At 40.5% G+C, this 19,352-nt stretch overlaps 2 protein-coding genes across 9 annotated transcripts in view; one reads left to right on the plus strand and one right to left on the minus strand.

The window, feature by feature from the left end:
* The window catches only part of CPM (carboxypeptidase M), a 35,540-nt gene extending 30,580 nt beyond the window's left edge, over positions 1–4,960 (plus strand). For all 4 annotated transcript variants that reach the window (XM_083699374.1, XM_083699372.1, XM_083699373.1 and 1 more), the window contains 2 exons: positions 2,071–2,219; positions 2,746–4,960. In XM_083699374.1, coding sequence (XP_083555500.1) covers positions 2,071–2,219; positions 2,746–2,985 — 389 coding nt within the window. In that variant the 3' untranslated portion in view covers positions 2,986–4,960. The remainder of the gene's footprint in view (positions 1–2,070; positions 2,220–2,745) is intronic.
* On the minus strand, positions 3,945–18,530 carry MDM2 (MDM2 proto-oncogene). Of its 5 annotated transcripts, none has more exons than XM_083699365.1 (11): positions 18,446–18,530; positions 16,225–16,315; positions 15,920–15,994; positions 15,463–15,596; positions 13,580–13,629; positions 12,346–12,413; positions 12,165–12,225; positions 10,698–10,858; positions 7,825–7,974; positions 7,003–7,080; positions 3,945–5,862 (listed from the first exon to the last, which is right to left on the minus strand). In XM_083699365.1, exons 2-11 carry the CDS (start codon positions 16,291–16,293, stop codon positions 5,311–5,313), a joined length of 1,398 nt encoding a protein of 465 aa, XP_083555491.1. In that variant the 5' UTR covers positions 16,294–16,315; positions 18,446–18,530; the 3' UTR covers positions 3,945–5,310. The 5 variants fall into 5 exon arrangements, with proteins under 5 accessions (XP_083555491.1, XP_083555487.1, XP_083555488.1 ...); XM_083699361.1 differs by lacking the exon at positions 18,446–18,530 and adding an exon at positions 18,284–18,306; XM_083699362.1 differs by lacking the exon at positions 18,446–18,530 and adding an exon at positions 16,705–17,248.
* Between the last annotated feature and the right edge of the window lie 822 nt (positions 18,531–19,352).

A 19,352-nucleotide genomic window follows, 5' to 3' on the forward strand; every position in this document is an offset into this window, starting at 1 on the left:
TGCAGATCAAGTTTAATTGTCCAACTTGGGTTTGCCACTGTGTGGTTGAATCCCACCCACAAAAGAGTAACAGTCTGGAATCAGCTTAATTCTGCTAATCCTAATATTCAGAATAAGGTTCTCCCCTCCTACAAAAACAAGTTTCTTCAAGTTCCCTTAATTTAAAACTAGGTTTTCTCTTCTGGCAGTGGTGGCTAACTTCAGGAAGTTTATTAGTATTATTGCAATTTAAAAACATACAGATCACCATATTTTCTTCTTTAACGTACAAAACATACACAAATTCTGTTCATTCATCTATCTAATCTCATTTCAATAATAGTCGACTTCCTCCTACCCCTATTACAGCTTCTTCATTTCTTTTTATTTCCTTATGTATTGCATTCTAACATGCTTTCATCCTTTTCCTTATAAATTATATTCCTTATTTTTTCTAATTCCATTTTGTAAAAACAAATCTATACACATCCAAATATTGCTTTGAGAACCGTATTTACACAGATAATTTTTAAAACAATCCCATTCTTTTTTGATTTTTGTATTCGAGTGGTTTCTTACTACCTCTATCAATTTGGCCAGCTCCACATATTAATATAATTTCATTTGCCACTCTTCCTTCATTGGCACCTGTTCTCCTTTCCAGTATTTGGCAACTAGAACTCTAGCCGTTGTGGTTGCGTCCAGAAACACTCTTTTGGTGTTTTTTAAAAAGATATTTATGGTCATGATGCCCAGTAAGAAGGCCTCTGGCTTTTTAATAAATGTTTGAGCATTTTATTTACCTCTTTATAGACTATGTTCCAATTTTTTTAAAATTTGGGGACAGGTCCACCACATGTGGAATAAGGTTCCTTCTTTTTGTTTACATCTCCAACATGTGTCCGTGTTGTTTTTATATATTTTAGCCAATTCGCATGGGGTTATATACCACCGGTATATCATCTTCATAAAATTTTCTTTTATTAAATAACAGAACATGAAATTTAATTAATTTCTTTTATTAAATAACAGAACATGAAATTTTCCAGTCTTTCCCAATTTTCCATTAATATTGGATAGCCAAAGCCTTGTGCCCATTTCACCATAACCTCCTACACTTCTTCAACTTTAAGTTGCCAACCTAATAATAATTTGTTTTTGATAATATTTTCCTATTAATACTTCTTTCTCCAATTTTGATATCTGTTTCTCAAATCCATTTTCTTGTCTGATTTGAAGATTTCCTTCAATTGATAATACTGTTGCCAAGCCAATCCTACTTCAAGAAGTTTTTTGTTTTGTTATTATATAACATTTTTTTTTTACAGTTCCTGTGTTCCCTACTTTGATGCAAAGTTTTTTCGTGCCCCTCCCATTTGTACATTAAAAAAGAGACCATATCCACATTGATATGCTCTCTGCAAGGGATTGTGGATCAACACAGCCCTTGGCCCATAAAAGGTTAATTGCCCTTAGGTTACTGTGTTTTGAGTCTATACATTTCCCCCATACTTTGAATTTACAAATTTAATAAATTGGATAGTCAAGCTTTTTTCCTAATAAACAACAAAAAATATCCTAACCAGTACAAGCAGTAGATAGTTCTTCCACTTCAGTGCTCCATACATGCATTGCCATGGCTTTTGTCCAGAACTTCATTGGAATTGTAGAGGCATGTGCTAGTCTTGTTCTAGACTTCTAAGGAAGAATAGTGATTTTGCCTCCACTCAAGAGAAGTGTTTTAGTTCTTGTGTGAATATGTTGAGGAGAGGCAAGTTTCCCCCCTGTTCATCTACACAAATTCACTATATCCATTATTATCTTTAAAGTAGCTAAAGATAAATTTCCTTCCCCAATAAAAATCAAAACATCAGCCAAACATTTCTTCTTTTGGAGAATGTGCATACAATACTTTAGCAAGTGTTTAAACACGTTACTATAGAATGCATTTGGTGACAAAGGGCTGTTACTAGATTGCAAGTGGCTGTGCCATTTGCTCCTGTTGCTGTACTTCCTTGGCAGAAAACTTTTCTAGTTACGTGCCAAAATCGAAAAGAAATGGCTTCTTCCTCTTTTGACTTCTTGCCATAGGTGTAAAAGGTCGTGTTTTGGATGAGAATGACGAACCTGTTCCAGGTGTGATAGTGGAAGCCGTCGGAAGGAGACACATATGTCCTTACAGAACCAACAAAAATGGAGAATATTATCTTCTCTTCCTGCCTGGCACCTACACACTTAATGTAAGTCATCTTGTCTTAGACCTGCAAGCTGCTGTTCTGGTAAACATGGTCAAAATCCCTAGACATTTATGCATGCAGGTTCTGTGCTCTTGTGGAGGGTGGGCTAGTTTTTCCTTCTGGTGCTAGTCCCCTTACACCTCATATGGGGACCAGGGCCTTAGGAGAGAAAGGGAAGTGAAAACTCCTATGCAGCATTTTAGATCCCCAGAATGTGCAATTTAAGATAGAGTAGGATTGCTGTGCTGATATGGCATCACATACTTCTCTGCAATGTGGCCATGGAATTCTAGGCTCCATGACGGATTCAGCAAACGCATGTCTAAAGGTCAATTTATGAATTAAAAAGGTAATGCCATATTTCCAAAAGCTTACCCTAGTGTTTAAAGGAGTGACTCGCTTACACTGAGGTCCTTTCCACATTTATATTAGGAGGGAAGAAATTTATATTCAGATTCCACTGTGTAATTAAAATGGTCTACATATTGACAAACTGCAAACATTTTTTCCTGTCTTTATTGGTCTTTAGGCAACAGCACCTGGCTCTAGCTCATTGCTACAGGAACTGCATATACCAGACGGCAGAGCACAGTTCAGTGCCCTCACGTATGACTTTGTTGTCCCCCATTTACAGACCAGACCCGAGCCTGCTTCATGCCCCACAGACCCCCTTTATTCTTCAGATTATGATAAAAACCAATCTGCCACACTGAAGCCTGCTATTACCTCCTTGGTTTTAGTTAATATATTTTATGCAGCGTTGAGATGAAACTTTTATGTGCATATATATATATATATATATATATATATATATATTCATTCAAATGGACTGGACAATCTTCTTTTGACAATCAAAAATGGGTTATTTCAGTGTAATGTAATAAAGTACTGTATTACATAAAGTATACGTTTCTTAAAGAGAGAACAACTAAATGTGCTTTGTGCTTGCACAAAAATATGCAACAGAATTCGATTATTACAATTCACTATCCAGCAATTATGCTAATTTTTTATTAAGACATTTATGAACCACTTGGTTTCAATGTTTGATTCTACCAGAGGACTAAGCTACCTTCTTTTTCCAATTAGCACCTCATAAAAATGCATGAAGGCCTCCTAATGAGGATACCAAATTAGTACCACGAGGTTGCAATCCTAAACACAAGGGGGAGGGGCCCTACTGGACACTACAAGACTAACTTCTGAGTACAGCTGGGTGGACTCTGTGTTTGGTTATAATTACAACAAACTTCCATGCACGTTTATTCTGCCGTTACTAGAGCAGCATAGGGGGTACCAGTGGCCCCTCCAGGTGTCAACTTCCTTCAGCTCAAGCCAGTACTCAGGTATGAACAGGGTATCAATTTTCAGCGATTTACTAAAAAGATACAATACTGGTATTCAGTGCCATTGTTATGGTAGCCAAAGTTGGAGAAATCTCATGTGCAAAACCTTTGTAATAGTGTTTTGGATGCCCTCCTGATGATACAGAAACAGGTAGTTGGGAGAGATCATGACCCGTTCCTGCCCCTATACAAGAGGACACAGTGCATAAAAATAAGGAACCAAAATAAGCAATCTGCTATGCTCAAGTCCTGCTTGGCCGCCATGGGAACAAAATGCTGAGCAGATGGGACCTTTGGTGTGATCCAGCAGACTCACGTCCTTAACATAAAATACAAAACGTTTTGATCGCATGATTTAAATACAGAAGGTAACAAGCCAGTTAGAGAAAGCAAACCAGTGAGATTTACTGAAAACTGGGGATTTGTTAAATTCGAATTTTGTACATTTATTGCACTGAATTTCAATATTTTACGTTTTGTTCAAATGAACTAAACCCATTACAATGGCAAAAATGGAATGTTAAGTCTCTTGCCAACGAGACTATACATTTATACATTTAAAAATCATTTGAGGATGAAAACAAAATTTAATTTCAGTTTAACAGACTTTTAAACCTTTACCAGAGAAATGCAGATATGGTGGCTATGATTCAAATAACCCCTTTAAACACACTTCACTGGATTTTGCAGACTAGCTATTATTTTCCATCATCCAAGGAATACTGATTTCCCCCATTAACACTTCCTAATGGTCTTTGTTGCAGGCCTGGTAAAAGCGTGTAGGCTTCCAGAAAGGGTAACTGGAGATTTAGTGCTGGAGATCTGTTAGCTCTTCATTTAAAATGCTGCTCTCTACCTAGCCCCAGAGCAAATTTATTCCTCCTGCCTGAACCATGTATGTGCGAACACTGACATTAACACTAACAAAGCTGCACTGGCACAACCTGCCACCCCAAACTGCAAATGACTGCACAGTCTTCAAATACACAAATGGAGGCAAAAACTGTGGGCTGTAGCATGTATGAAGAAGATAAAGCAAATAAAAGGGGGAATGAAACTAGGTTAATTTGTATTCTTGAAAACTTAAGTAAAATATTTATTTAAAAAAGGGAGACTAACCAGGCTTCCATCTACCTTGGATTCAAACCATGTTTGAGGGACAAAAATGTTGTTTCTGCTAATAACCAGTTATAGTGCAATGGATTGCAGAGAGGAGGTGAAATAAATACCCACAATCCCACAGCTTGCTTCTGATCCCTTAACCAGAGTTAAGAGATTATCAGTCTCTCTGCACAGAGTTTGCCCTACAGCCTTTTGGCTAAAATCACTTTTCTGTAAATGCAAGATGTATCTAGTCTTCAAGCATGGTTGAAAACAATGGAAGCTAGTACACTTTTTTTTAAAATGCTGCAATTTCAATCTCTTCTGAATAAAGAATGCAATTTTTAGACACAGAAGATTTGGACTGGAAGAATAAGACTAAAAAGATCTCACCACAAACACTAAATCCGTTCATTTGTTGCCATGCTTCCATGCATCACTTTGCTTGGGCTTACTGTTTGCTACTGGTGCTAAAAAGGAGGTCGTGAACATTACAATTAAACCCATCGGCTTCAGCACAATGTTGTCTCTTGTAGGAAAATCCTGTGAAGAAGGTATAAAAATATTTGTAAACTTTCAATATTTTTTGTACAAACTTTTATTTTAGGGCTGTAGGGTTTCTTGAAGCAATTCTGCTTGTATCTCAGTTAGCAAAAATAAGTTAGCAGGATCATCTCAATTGGCTGCCTGCAGACCAAACAAGGCTTGTTCCGCTTCTTTAGCTTTTTTGCACATGTGAAACATGACAGGAGGTGTCCCGTCCTTCCGTGAACTATGCAACCATTTTTGGGCCGAGTTTGGCATATGACACAGGGCTCCACACCAGAAAGGGGTAAAACTAAATCAGTGCTTTCTTCTTTGACTTCAGCCTCTTCCTTCTCAGGTTCTTTATAGTCTTCTTGGCTTCCACAAAGCATACTGCTAGATGTAGATGGCTGAGAATAGTCCTCACTTTTCTGAGAGTCAGAGCTCTGTTCTGAGTCGTCCTCTGCTTCATCTTCAGGTGTTTTCCCTTTCTTACAGTCAGGAACATCAAAGCCCTCCTCGAGATCCAGTGGTGTGTCATCTTCAATTTTGCCCTCTACAGACTTTTCCGTCTTCTTCTCAGGAAGCCAGTCTTCCTGAAGAGCCCAGCATTTTGGGCAATGGCGTGGAAGAGGCGGGTTCATTTTATTGCACTTGGAGCACTTCCAATAATCCTGTAGTAAATTAGACATGAAACAGTTAAGCTACCATTTACCAAAATAAAAAAAAGCAAAGATCAACCATTTTTCTCCTCTGCACAGTCAAAAAACATTGGTGATATCACCAGATTAATACATACTGAAATCAGAGGGCTTAGGTCCACTGATTTTAGCGGCTCTATTTCAAGTACTACAAATACCGGATATCATATGCAGATATTACTACACCCACAAGGGGAGGAGGAAGGATGCTCAAGATAGGAAGCATGGGCTGCAATCCCACTAGCCTTCAGCATCATATAATTGTGGGCTAGCAGGTCTATCAATTTATGTTGCTCAACAGAGGAACAGTTGCATTAGCAGAAAATTGTTGTAAGATGTGCAACAAAGTTACCAGCAACTTGCTTATAGTTTTGTGCAACAACGTTTCATTGGTGCAAACCATTTCACCAGTGCTATACTGTACTGCCAAGCAACCTAGTGCTGCAGTCAAATCTCAGCTCCTGAATGCCAAAAAAATGGAAGTAAATGCTCCGGTTTTCAAATGTTTTTGGAAGCCAAACGCCCAACGCGGCTTTCGCTTGACAGCAGGAAGCTCCTGCAACCAATCGGAAGCCGCGCCTTGGTTGTTGAACATTTCGGAAGTCAAACGGGCTTCTGGAACAGATTACATTCGACAACAGAGGTTTGACTGTAGTACACTGCATAAAACCCTTTGTCTAGCTGGCATCTACTGGGGAAAAGTTGCATGACTAGTTGGCTCTTGTGCATTGCCTGGTCAAATCTGACCTATCTCATTGGTATGACACCTATAAATTATAAGAGATCAACAGTCTATTCCTACTGTCCAACACACCCAGTATTCCTAATGTTCGCTGCTTTTGATCTGCTATTTTACTGTTATTTGCTTTGGACATACCCATTTTCCAGCATAATAGCCTACCCACTAAAGCAACCTTTCCCAACCTTGCAGTCCAAAACATCTGGAATGCTCAACTCCTATCAGCCTCAGCCAGCGTGGTCATGCGGTCTGTGGCTAATTGGAATTGTAGTCAAACATTCAGAGGGCGCCAGGTTGGGGAATGTTGCTCTAGCATATACAAAAACATCTAATTTAAAAAGCTGCAATTTACTCTAAATGAAGACGTTACTTACACCTGGTGAAATTTCAGGATCATCATCAAATGAATCCACATCGCTGTCTTCAGTCTGATATATTGTTACCTCATACATCTGATAGAAGAAAATGTTTAGATTCCAATTACACAAATATGCAAGGCGTCAGAACTCCAGAGACAAACTGTACTGGTGTAAACATTGTATTTCTCTTCCATGAATTACTGAGTTATGATGCAACTGGTTCCAACACTGCAAAAGATCACTGTGGTCCTCTCTACCATTAAAATCAATTGACTCATGAATGGCTTCAATATGTATTGGGACTGTACTCATTTGATTCCAATCATACTTGAAGGTTGTGTTAAATGGAATCCGCTAGACAATACTGTATCAAAAGGACAACTGCCAGACAATACTATATCAACAGGACAACATAATTTACCCTGTTGAGAAATTATGCAACTTTTTTTTTTTTTTTGCAAAAACAACTAACTTGTAAAAACTGCAGAGGGGAAAGAAGAGGATGGTATGAAAAATTGTCAGAAAGCTTAACAAAGACTTCAAGTCAGTCTCTATAATCATCTTTTTTAAACTATTTGTCAGATAACTATTTGTGCTTCCCCGAAACTTTTAGGAACTGTAACAGTTTGGGGGGGGGGGGGCTTACAAGAAAACCCATAAAGCATATTTGGAGAAGGTCCACAGGACAGTGGCAGACAGAGCACATATTTTGATTCAATTCCAGTTAAATGGATGTCATTGGAAAGGCTTTGGTCTAAGATGCGAGTGGCTGCCAGTCTGAGTCAAGTGTTCATAGATTTTCTTCACTACCATTCCAATTAACTTTAAATCTCCTACCTCATCATCGTCTTCTGTAAGCTCAGATTCTTCTTCATTGATACTGTAGTTTTCTGAACAGATAGATTCAACCTCAAACTCAACACTGAATTGATCCGAAACAGAATCCTCATCCAGCCAGTCCGCTGTTTCACTTAAGCTGTCATGATCCTGGAAGAGGTAATAATGTCCTTTTAGTCAAGTTTGTAACTAGAACTAACAGTAATGAAATTAATGGCTTTGAATTCCATAGATAGCCACCTATTTCTGTATAAAATACATTGTTGAAATAATCATGGAAATAAGGGAAGAGCTGCTTGAAGAAACAGAAATAAACCTGTGTCAGTATGGGGAGACTAATCAATTGCAGCAAAATTCTGTGTAACTTTTTTTTATTTTCCAACCTGACTAGTTTGTTACCAGTCAGAGATGAATGAGCCGAGGCAGAATTCTACTGAAAGCAAGGCTGATCTTTTATTATCTGTTGCAACAGTCTTTTTCTTCCCGTCCCCCACCCCTAGTCAGGAGGTGAAGGACCCAGAACAAGGAAAAACTCATCTTTTTAAAGGTTTGCATTTTTGGCATGGAGGAGGACACCCTCTTCTGCAAGTGTCAGGGTCACCTGGGATAAGTGTCATGGTTACATCACATACTAGGTGGAGTCAGGCTGACCGGGGTGTCAAATGCCTGAAGATCAGCATGTTTCACAAAGTTCCAGACAGAGTTTACACAAAGTATTGACACTGAAAATAGAACTTGGGGTAGTCAACATGGTAAGAGGATCCGGCAGGACCCGGAGATTGATTTTATGTAGAGTACCTGAGCAAACAGAGCAACCTTCTAGGGCAGGGGCCTGCAACCTTTAAGACAAAAAGAGCCACTTGGACCCGTTTCCGAAGAAAAAAAAACTGGGAGCCGCAAAACTCGTCATTATAAAAATAACTTTTTTGTCACTTTTTAAAATTATTTATTTGTTTGACCCCTCAGAATTACTCCTCCTCATAGAAATAAACGTTAAATTAACAAGTTACCTTTTTGTGTGTGTGTGTTCTTCACTCCCCTTCAAAACAGTGACCAGCGTACATGCCCCTTACAATGTAGCGAGCGGGCGGGCGGGAAGGTGACGTCGGAATGGTGCGTGACTAACGCACGCACCGCCCCCATGCGACGTCACAGCCAGTACAGCGCCCGCCACAGTGGGGAGTATCGGGGCGCACAATGTGCCTCCTCCCCTCACTAGTATCCGTCCCGGAGCCGCAGCAAAGGTGTAAAAGAGCCACATGCGGCTCCGGAGCCGCGGGTTGCCGACCCCTGTTCTAGGGTGACTAACACGTTGCAGATTCTGGGAGCTTCCCTGATGGGCATCCTGCCAACATGACCCTAGGCTTCGGGGATTATGGAAGACCCAAAGATTCTCACAATGCAATATAACATACACACACACTATAGGCTCAAGAATAATACATTTACAAGTGATCTTATACCTAGTTTCTATATAGAAATTCAGGTTTTCCTTGTTTAAGCAGGCTAGAGTGAAAGTTTCTGGCTTAAATGTTGAAGAAAGGTGAGGGCATGTGTAGGGTGGTACTTTGAGTCGACGTAAGGATATACTTATTTCATGTTCATCCTGGAGACGTGGCAGGGCACACAGCAATGAATAGAGAGGGGAAAACGGGGATATGCAATGGGCATTTTTCTGGTAACAATCCTCCCTTTGGGAGCATGGTAAGCTTTTCCTATGATGGGACACATATCACTGCATATTAGTAGCTGTCCAAATATGAACAGATTCTGATAACCAAAAATATGTACCACCACGTTAAATGTTTTGCTGCAATGACAATCTCCAGAAAAAAACATTATCAATGGGGTTAGAGAGAGAGAGAGAGAGAGAGAGAGCGCGCGCGCGCGCAAGCAAGCATGCAGGGGTATGGGCCACAGCACTGAAGAGATGAAACTGGAACAGTGGTTTACATGAACAGGCTGACACAGTGGGACATTATGAGTTATGTGTCTCAATTCACCCAGGCAGGTACAAAGTGATTTTAAGCTTTCAAGTTAGATCCTTATATTTGCTTTGACTAGGGTACTATACATTTCTGAAAACACTTAGCAGTAACAATAGTAGTGGTGAAACACATGTCATCCTAAAATGTCACTTAGAGCTCATTCTGTTTTAACAGCTCCCACCTAAGTATTCAAACACTAATTTCGCTACATAATTGGAAGAAGGTCATCCATATGGGAAAAGTTCAAACTTTAATAGTCAGCAATTCAGAGAAACTCTCTCTTTTCTGATGCTGTTATTTCTGTTCAGCAGAATTTGGTTTCATCGTTGAAAATGGTCATAACAATTACCAAATGGAAAAGATTCAGGCTATGACCAAAACATATTGGGCGTGGGTGCAAATAGTTTTCAGTAGTTGTTCAAGTATTCTAGACAGCTTAGCACATAAAAAACCCATTAATGGACCTTACTGTTTCTGAATACATGAGATGACTGAATGCTTCCTGCATTTTATTTTATTTTGCTTTTTTTGGGGGGGGAGGTGAAGAATAGCAAATTGCAGAGAAGGGTAGCCTAGAGAACTTCGCTCTGGCATACTACATTCTGTATACACGGGGACAATTCTACAGTACACTGGAAGGGCAGGTGAAAAAGAGGGCAGGGTTCCAGCTTGTTTAACAGCTGTGCAGAACAGGTAATTTCAGCAGGTAATTTGTATGACAAGCTATAACTTCTGAATTTCACTCTTCCACACAACTATGAAAAGTGCAGGAGCACTGTCCTCTATTTCATCTGGTGATACAATTTTAAGACACAATGAGAACCTAAAAAAAACGGGAGAGACTTAAAGAAAATAGTTTCCTCCTGAAAGTCCATTACTACTTACCGGACTTGATGAAGAGCCTGTGGAACTGCTGATGTTGCTAAGATCACAAGGTAAACCGCTTACTACACACCATGAAAGACTTTCATCAAATGTAAGGGAAATGCTGTCTGATCTATGCCGTTTCAGTCTTTCATCATTCTTATCTTCTAAAGGACTCTCTTCTGCAGGATTAAAAAAAACCCCAACCTCTTAGCAAATACAGTGGTACCTCAGGTTACAGACGCTTCAGGTTACAGACTCTGCTACCCAGAAGTAGTACCTCGGGTTAAGAACTTTGCTTCAGGATGAGAACAGAAATTGTGCAGTGGCGGTGTGGCAGCAGCAGGAGGCCCCATTAGCTAAAGTGGTACTTCAGGTTAAGAACAGTTTCATGTTAAGAACGGACCTCCGGAACGAATTAAGTTCTTAGCCCGAGGTACCACTGTACTTCTACAAGCTTTGCAGTTCCTGATTTTGGTATGGGACTTCTTGGTTCAGTCTCTCTCTCCCTCTCTCTCCTTTCTGCCATGTTATCCCAAAGCATCCAAAAGTACTGATGCCCCTAAGACTTCTCACTGCAATAATATAATTTTCATCACTCCACATTTACTGTATAGTGTTAGAAGCTTGCACAGAAGCCACTGGCATTCCATTGTAACAAGCACAGCAATTATATAGCACAATCAGACACATATCTACTCAGAAATCATTTAATTCAATGGTGCTTACACCCAGGTAAGTGAATATAGGACTGCAGCTGTAAAGATGCATAGGAAATCGTACATTTCAGGTGTTAGAGGAGATAATAAGTAAATCTATGAGTGAGGTCCATATTCTCAGTACAGCACACTTGCTTTAAATAACTTTCTCAGTCTCAGGTCCCATTTGGGAAATGCAAATAATCACTTCCTCTACAATGCTATTATGGCAAATGCAAATAACTATAATGTACACAAGTACTGTTATGAATATTAAAATAACAATTTCAAAAGGCTGAAGAAAACTGACAAGCAACTCAAATACAAACAGCTAACATCAGAAGCACTTGTGGGCAAGAAGATTTCAGTTTTCACAAGTTTCTTGGGTGATAAACCTAGCTGAAATAAGGATTATGTCCCCACAAAAGCTAGGGAAAAGCAGGAATCCAGGAGTGTTTTTTGCCCACACTGACATCCAGTTATAAGTTGGCAGCTATATGTCTGCTCATAAAGGATGGTAAGCTATGACAAGTTATCACCCAGCACATTGGAGTGAGATGTGCAAAACAGAAGGCGTGGAACTTAGGCCATGGCTTGAAGGGTTGCTCTACTGGGATTTTCAAATAATCGCTTCCACCAAGACACCAGGGAACCAACCCTCAAGCCTGAAGCAGCAAAAAGTCACTCTTCTCACAAACATTTAACTATGTGTGTTCTATCACTGACTTGAGTTTTGGATACCTGAGCTACTATAAGCACTGAAACCAATAAAGCAGAAGGCTGTGCTCACCTGTTTCACTGTGTGCTCTTCTCCTAGAAGAACTGGCTTCACTGGATTCTTGTACAGATTCCTGTTTAATTAAAAGCAAACAAATAAGCCAAACCCCTCAGATATCTCTTTAATCTTTACCGTTTCAGATGTTACACTTCAAAGTATGGAAATAAAGAATGTAACGTGTAATTAAAATTACCTTTATAGTATTTCCATTTTCTACTTGCCACCTGGACTGATTCACAGATGTGTTAAAATTACTAGAGCCTTCAAAAAGAAATGCATATTGGAAGTCACCAAAAAGGGACAGCAGGAGGTTCAAATACACATTTAAGAACAAACGGATTAATACACTGCAATTCCATAAATATAAATTGCTCAAAATCCTAATTCAGGAATAAAGTATGCATTGGAGTAATGCTCAAACATGTGAACAGCAAAAAAATTGTAATAACCTATAAGACAAATCAATGAAGCCTATTTATTGCTTTACATGAATTAATCCTCAAATTCAAGATCTTTTCTATGTTCATCATTTAAAAACTGAATCCAACTAGAACAAATTTTGAGAAATTTGGGGATAGAAAAGGTTTACAACTGGGAATCACACTTCTATTTTGTATGATTTGTGCATATGATTCACAAATGACAACAATTGCATGGTGGCAAGCAGGTGGATTCTGGAAGACTGGGTTCATCCAGACATTTGGATCTGTTCAGGACCTTAATTGTGGTATTTTAATGAGTGGAATACTAGTTCTATTTTCAACCCACATATGTGTAAATCAGCTTTCTTACTAGCCACTTATTCATCACCGTCCTAACTGTTCCTATTTATAATTCTTGGGAAAAGCCCAGCAGATAGGTATCCCAATCCAAATAATCCATTTTAGGTGGGGCAGTACAAACTCCCAGCTGTTCCTTTTAGAGATGGTTGGTTCTAGGTTTTTTTTAAAAAAATATGATTTTTATTACATTTTCTGTTTTACAATTTCAAATAAACATTTTGCATACTTAAAGATATCAGTGACTTCTCTTCTCCTCTTTCCGTGGTTCATTTTACATATCTTATATCCCTGCACATTTTACAAAAACTATACCAATTGTTTTTCCATTATTACATCTATCAAAACCTATTTACACTGTTGCATCTATGTATGCAATTATTTTCCATATAGTTTCAGTTACAGCTGAAACAGGATACATGGATTATCCCATTTACTATTTATTTGTTTTCCATCATGGAACCCAGGGCAGCATACATGAAGTTCTTGGGTAGTTACCAACCCAGACACTATCCAGAAACTGACCTGCTTAGCTTCCTCAAGGTGATGTCAAACCAACCCAAATCAACCTTACTGTACAACTTAAAATTATCATGTCCTTCCCTCATCCAAGATAAAGAAAAGCATCATTATAGCAAACTAGCTTACCTTGCTGACTGACTGCTGTCAGGTTTTTAGAAATCATCAAACGTAGTTGCCTTAAAAAAAAAAAGTTAAAGTTTATGAACTAGATATTTATATGCTTTCGACACCTTGGTTAAAAAAAACCTGGACCCACCCCATGCCGAATAGCAGTTCAAATTATGTGATCTTTCCCCTATCAATTACCTACCATATTTTTTGCTCCATAAGACACACTTTTTTCCTCCTAAAAAGTAAGGGGAAATGTCTGTGCGTCTTATGGAGCAAATGTGTGGTCGATCGCTGGCTCCTTTTCTGGCCCCGCCCCCTTGCCCAGGCATCCATTGTTGAATGTTCTGCAGACGGAGGCTGTTTTCCCAGCGACATGTGACTGGCTGATTAGATTATCTGTCTGGAAACTGTAGAAACTGCTCCCTTTCCTTTCCTAAAGAAGCCGCAGAACTATGAGTTGAACCCCATAAAAACAGGATTTCTTCCCTTTGCAAAGTAAGCCCACCATCTTTCACCTGATCCTCAAAAAAACAGGGTGTTTCCCCTTTGCAAAAGAAGTTGCACAACTGTGAGCTGATCACCCCAAAAATGGGGCTTCCCCCCTTTCCTCCTCTAAAAACTAGGTGCCTCTTATGGTCAGGTGCGTCTTATGGAGCAAAATTTGTATATTAGCCTCTGATAAAATACAGAGGGTCATATTATATCAAGTGACCCAATATTTTTACCCCATGTCTTCCAATTTTCTTAATATGTTGTACACTTGTTGAATGATCAAAAGTAAGTTTAAATCTAAAATTTAAATGAAATGAAGTACTAACAATAATTATTTAAAAGTGTTACTTCTAACAGCAAGCTATCCCTCTACTTTAAAACACATTTTTAAAAGAAAAGCCTGACTAGCTTTTCAGATACCTTTTAATTGAATAATTTTCTAAAGAAATGCCTGAAGTAACTGATATTATAGTTTGAAGTCTTGTTTATTCTGTTATATTTTACTCTAAGAAGACCCATTTATCCTAAATAGAACTCAATAAGGCAAACATGTACAAAATATTTCTTTCTTAATGTGATCCCATTGAGAGCCCAAAATGAAATTTTGCAGGTAGCTCTTAGAAATATTAACTAATCAATACATTTTTGGGGACTTTTTAATCATATTAATTTTAATCACTTTAAATTTTTAAATGTTGTAACTTAACTTTAAAATTTAAAGTAAGCCCATCATGTGACATATTATGTTAAAGCCCATGAAGTTCTGAAGAGATTGGTATTTTTAGTTTTGAAACATCTCAATTCTGGGCTGAGTTTTTAAGGTTTTTGTGTAGTCTGGTGGCAAGGTCAAAATTGTCAAATTTTTGAAATTTAAAACCCTCATAACTCAAACATGGGATGAAATAAAAAAATTAACATTTTAGATTTAAACTTAGTTGTGATCATTCAAAAAGTGTACAAAATATTTAAAAAATTGGAAGACATGAGGTAAAAACCTGGATCATTTGATACTGATTGAATCTTAAAGTAAAAATAAAGGATTATAAAGGCTGTGCTTACTTTACATCAATGCTACTGAATGGGGACGACACAATAAGTGGGATTCAGGATAAAGGCACAGAACTGGACATCCCAGTCACCAGGCAACTCATAGGAGCATCTAAAGGAGGAATAAGCACTCTCCAAAAGATCTTAGATACAACAGGGCTGTTTCAATATGTAGGCCTGGTTCACACATCATGGTAAGCCAAACAGAGAACAAACCTTGGCTATAGATAGTGGTTAAGGAGAGCACTTGGTGTGTTGGGGTGGAGGGTAGAAAACTGAGTATCTGGCAAGTAAGAATGTGCCAGTAAGATAACACATGTGCTCAGCATTTAATACCAGGCTGCAAAAAATGTTTTTACCTGCATTCTTTTATAGAAAAACTCTGTACTCCAAAGATATCACCCAGAAGATCATTTGCACAGTGGACAATATGTTGCTGCTTTTCATCATACAAACGTTTAGACATAATATATTGACCAATATAGAACATTACCTGTAAGAGCAAAAATAAAACAATGCACTTTTCTGTAATACAACATCAACTAGCACACTTCCTAGTTGAGCTCAAGAGTATTACTATACACATTTTAACTAAAATTGTTTCTCATCAAGCCGTAGCACAATCAAGAACTTGAACTTAAGGTTGTTATGTAGGTAAAAGGGCAGAACTGAGAAGAACCTACAGCGACAAACTTCTATTTAGCTTTTAAGCCGTTTTGTTTAATTGCCATTTCATTTTTATATGAATTTCTATTGATTATTACAGGTTACATATTAAGTTTCACCACAATATTCTCTGCAATAACCGTAACTTACCTCCTTCATAGTAAAAGTCTCCTTTTCTGCACCAGCAAGCTTCAGAAGTTGCAGCAGCAACGGCTTGGGTTTAACCTGGAAACATAAAAAGACGCAGCTCGATTTAAACGGTGATGTTCCTGTTCAAGATTTTGTTTGGGGGGAGGCGGTAGCACCATAATAAAACGAAACAAAAAACCCACAAAGGAAGAGGCAAATCCTTTAAATGAAACGGGTTTGCGTGGTCCTAGCAGGTTTCCTGCAAACCTAAAAATCTAACATTTGCACTAGAGTCCCCTGGGGAAAGGCTCCCCCCGAATACTGACCAACTTCTCCGGACGCGTTTGGCTGCTGCCAGATGTGCCCTCGATGGGCTGGTCGGTAGTAGAGGCCATCTTAGTGGTATTGCACGTTTCCCTGTGAAGATTAGAAGGAACTTCGGTTAGGTTCAGCGGTTACGGGTTTATGTCCGTCCCCCACCCCCAAGGTGTCCCCGCCAACAAGCGGAGCCGCATAAAGCCCTCCGGTCGCCCGTCTCCTCACCCGGGTTAGACCGCCGCTTCCAAAAGAAATGCAGCGAAAGGCCCCGCCTGGGGTCGAGTATGAAGAGCGTCGCCTACCGGCCGGACTACGACTTCGTCCGGGGCAAGTCCGGGCTTCGCTCCCCTGGCTGACCGCGGCCCGACATGCCCGAGCATGACTCGCAAGATCAACACTGAGTCAGGCGGGAGGGGAGCCCCGACGCCGCCATTGGATCCTCCTCCCCACATAAACACACACACTGCCCTTTCCCTCCCTCTCCGTACCTCAACGGGTCCCCCTCAGGAAGGGCCCTCGCCTCAGTTCTCCCAGGCAGGCTCCGCTTCACCCACCCACACGCAGGGCAGGGCACGCGTCTACCTCAACAGCCGAGGAGGCCGAATTCCACGCCGAAGGCCGCCATTTCAGGCCCGACAACGCGGCCATGCCCTGCCTGGGTTTTGCCGCGGCGCGAGCAACTAGCTTCTTGTGGCGGCGTCTCTCGAGCGCCCCCGTCGGCCCTGCCCAACCCGGCAGCCGGTTCTTTGCGCCAGTGGCGCGCTTCACGGCCTTTCCTGCAGTGCTTCGGGGGCCGATATCCCCCCCCCCCCGCTCGATAGGGTGCGTGTTGAAGCGGGCCTATTCCGAAGGAACTGTCGAATACATTGTCCGTGAAATGCCGCCGCGGCCTTGTCTTTCAAGGAGCCTGTCCCGACGCGGGTTCCTCCTTGGCGCCACCCCAGGAAGGAGCGGGGCGCCTCGCGGGATGGGAGGGTGGCGACGCGGTGCCTCGGCTGCAAGGCGGCCTCCTCAGGGCCACGCTGCGCTTATACCAGAGACAGTAATTGGCTGTGCTCTTCACTTGTAGTGGCGGGGTGTGTGTGGAGATTTAAAGTCCTGGGTGTGTGGTTTTTTCATACGCTGAACATTCCTGCGGTTGGGACCCCGCTACGCAGGTGAGACTCCTCTTCCGACCTATATTCTCATCTCTGGCCCAGATCACACCATTAAAGTGACACATGCAGCTGCATATGCGCCACAGTAATATATACACACGCTCAAACCCTCAACCTGATTATGTGCGTTTGTTTTTTGTTATCAGGAAAATGCCCATTGCATGCCCCCCCCACTTTCTGGTTTCTATACATCTTGTTTTGTGCTGCCCTGCGTCCCACCACATGTCCCCAGGATGCACATAAAGTAAGTGCGCCCTTATGTCGCCCAAAGCACCACACTACATATGCTCTCCAGGGAATCCACCCTGTTCCCCCTTACCTGTTTGTCTGGTTCTAATTGAGGCATGGACCACCCCCCCCCCACACCTTTCATCATCATTTAAGCCAGATACTTTCACTCTAGCCTTGTTAAAAACAAGGGAAAGTTTAATTTCTCTATGGAACAATGTATAGAATTGTTTAATAAATGTCTACACCCTCCATAATCGCCCTTGCCTGAGATCATGTAGGCTGCTACCTGTTGGCTTAATTAAGGTTGCAAACCTGCACCTAGTTTCCTTAAGTAAGCCCCACTGCGTTCAGTGGGAATTGCTTTTGAGTAGACAGTGCAGAAGACTGCAGTGTAATTGTGCTATTATCAGCTAAAGAGAGAAGGAGCGGGTAGTATGCCCCAAACAGTCAAGATCTGCTAATGGTTAGCAAGAGTTGATTCCCAAAGACAACGACCACACTTTTAACAGGTTCAGGTTAGACATGGACACTGTGCAAACACTACATCCAAAAGAAACTAGGTTATATGGATAAAAAGGGGATGGGGCAGATAGAACAGGGAGAATGCAAAATTAGAACGAGAAATAATACCCCATACTTGTACTTTTTTAGTTCCATTTAAAACCTGTTCATGACTCGCCTCATTAGCCCTTATCAGCCAACATTCATAGAAACATTGAATTGTAGAGTATGGATCCCAATGGTCATATAGTCCAACCCCCTGCAATGCAGAAATTCTGCCCACACCCATCCCTGGGTGGGATTGAACCTCCAACCTTCTGGTTAACAGCGACATACTGACCCATTGCGCCAGGCTCAATTATGGGCAGGTGTTCTTCTAACCTCTGCCCTTTCCTCCAGCAGCCCTTGAGATTTTATCAAGTTGGAAAAACTAGCTTAGTTTTGAAATAGGATTTTAAAGGAGGAAGTTGGAAGGTGGGGCAACAAATTATATTGCTTCTGCGAACAGAATGCTGAAGGCTATAGCTTGTGAAAGAAGTCACAAGGTCTTAAAAAAAGAAAAAAGAAGTGCTGTCCCAGCTAAGTCACACACCAGGCTAAACGGCATTTCAGAAATTATTAAGATGTTTTTGCTTTTTAAAACCCCCCAGCAGTCATGTCAATGAGGAAGTTAACTTTCTGAACAAATTAGCATCTTGTGGAAACAAGACATGAAAACAAAGTCAGTGAATTGAGAGAATTGCTTGTTACTTAAGCATAGTTACCCACCAATCACTAAAAGTACTAAAGTTGCTTGTAACATAATGAACACTCATTTTGGCATATCTCCAGTGGAAAACCACCATGGTGACAGTGTGCTTGCTTTAGTGTTACCTTAAGGGCACACAGTACCCAAGCATAAGCCATGCAAACTAGAGTCCATGTCATGCACGATTGTGCAGCTTTCAACTATTTGTACAGGTGAAGGGATAGCAATAGGAGGCAAAGGTATTGTTTGCAAGTTAAAATGTAAAAGGTAAAGGACCCCTGGACAGTAAAGTCCAGTCAAAGGTGATTATGGGGTTGCGGCACTCATCTTGCTTTCAGGCTGAGGGAGCCAGTGTTTGTCCACAGACAGCTTTCCGGGTCATGACTAAACCGCTTCTGGCGCAACGGAACACCGTGACAGAAACCAGAGTGCATGGAAACGCCATTTACCTTCCTGCTACAGCAGTACCTATTTATCTATTTGCACTGGCATGCTTTTG

Source organism: Podarcis gaigeae (genome assembly GCF_964106915.1).
Source record: "Podarcis gaigeae genome assembly, chromosome: 10".
Classification (NCBI taxonomy): domain Eukaryota; kingdom Metazoa; phylum Chordata; class Lepidosauria; order Squamata; family Lacertidae; genus Podarcis; species Podarcis gaigeae.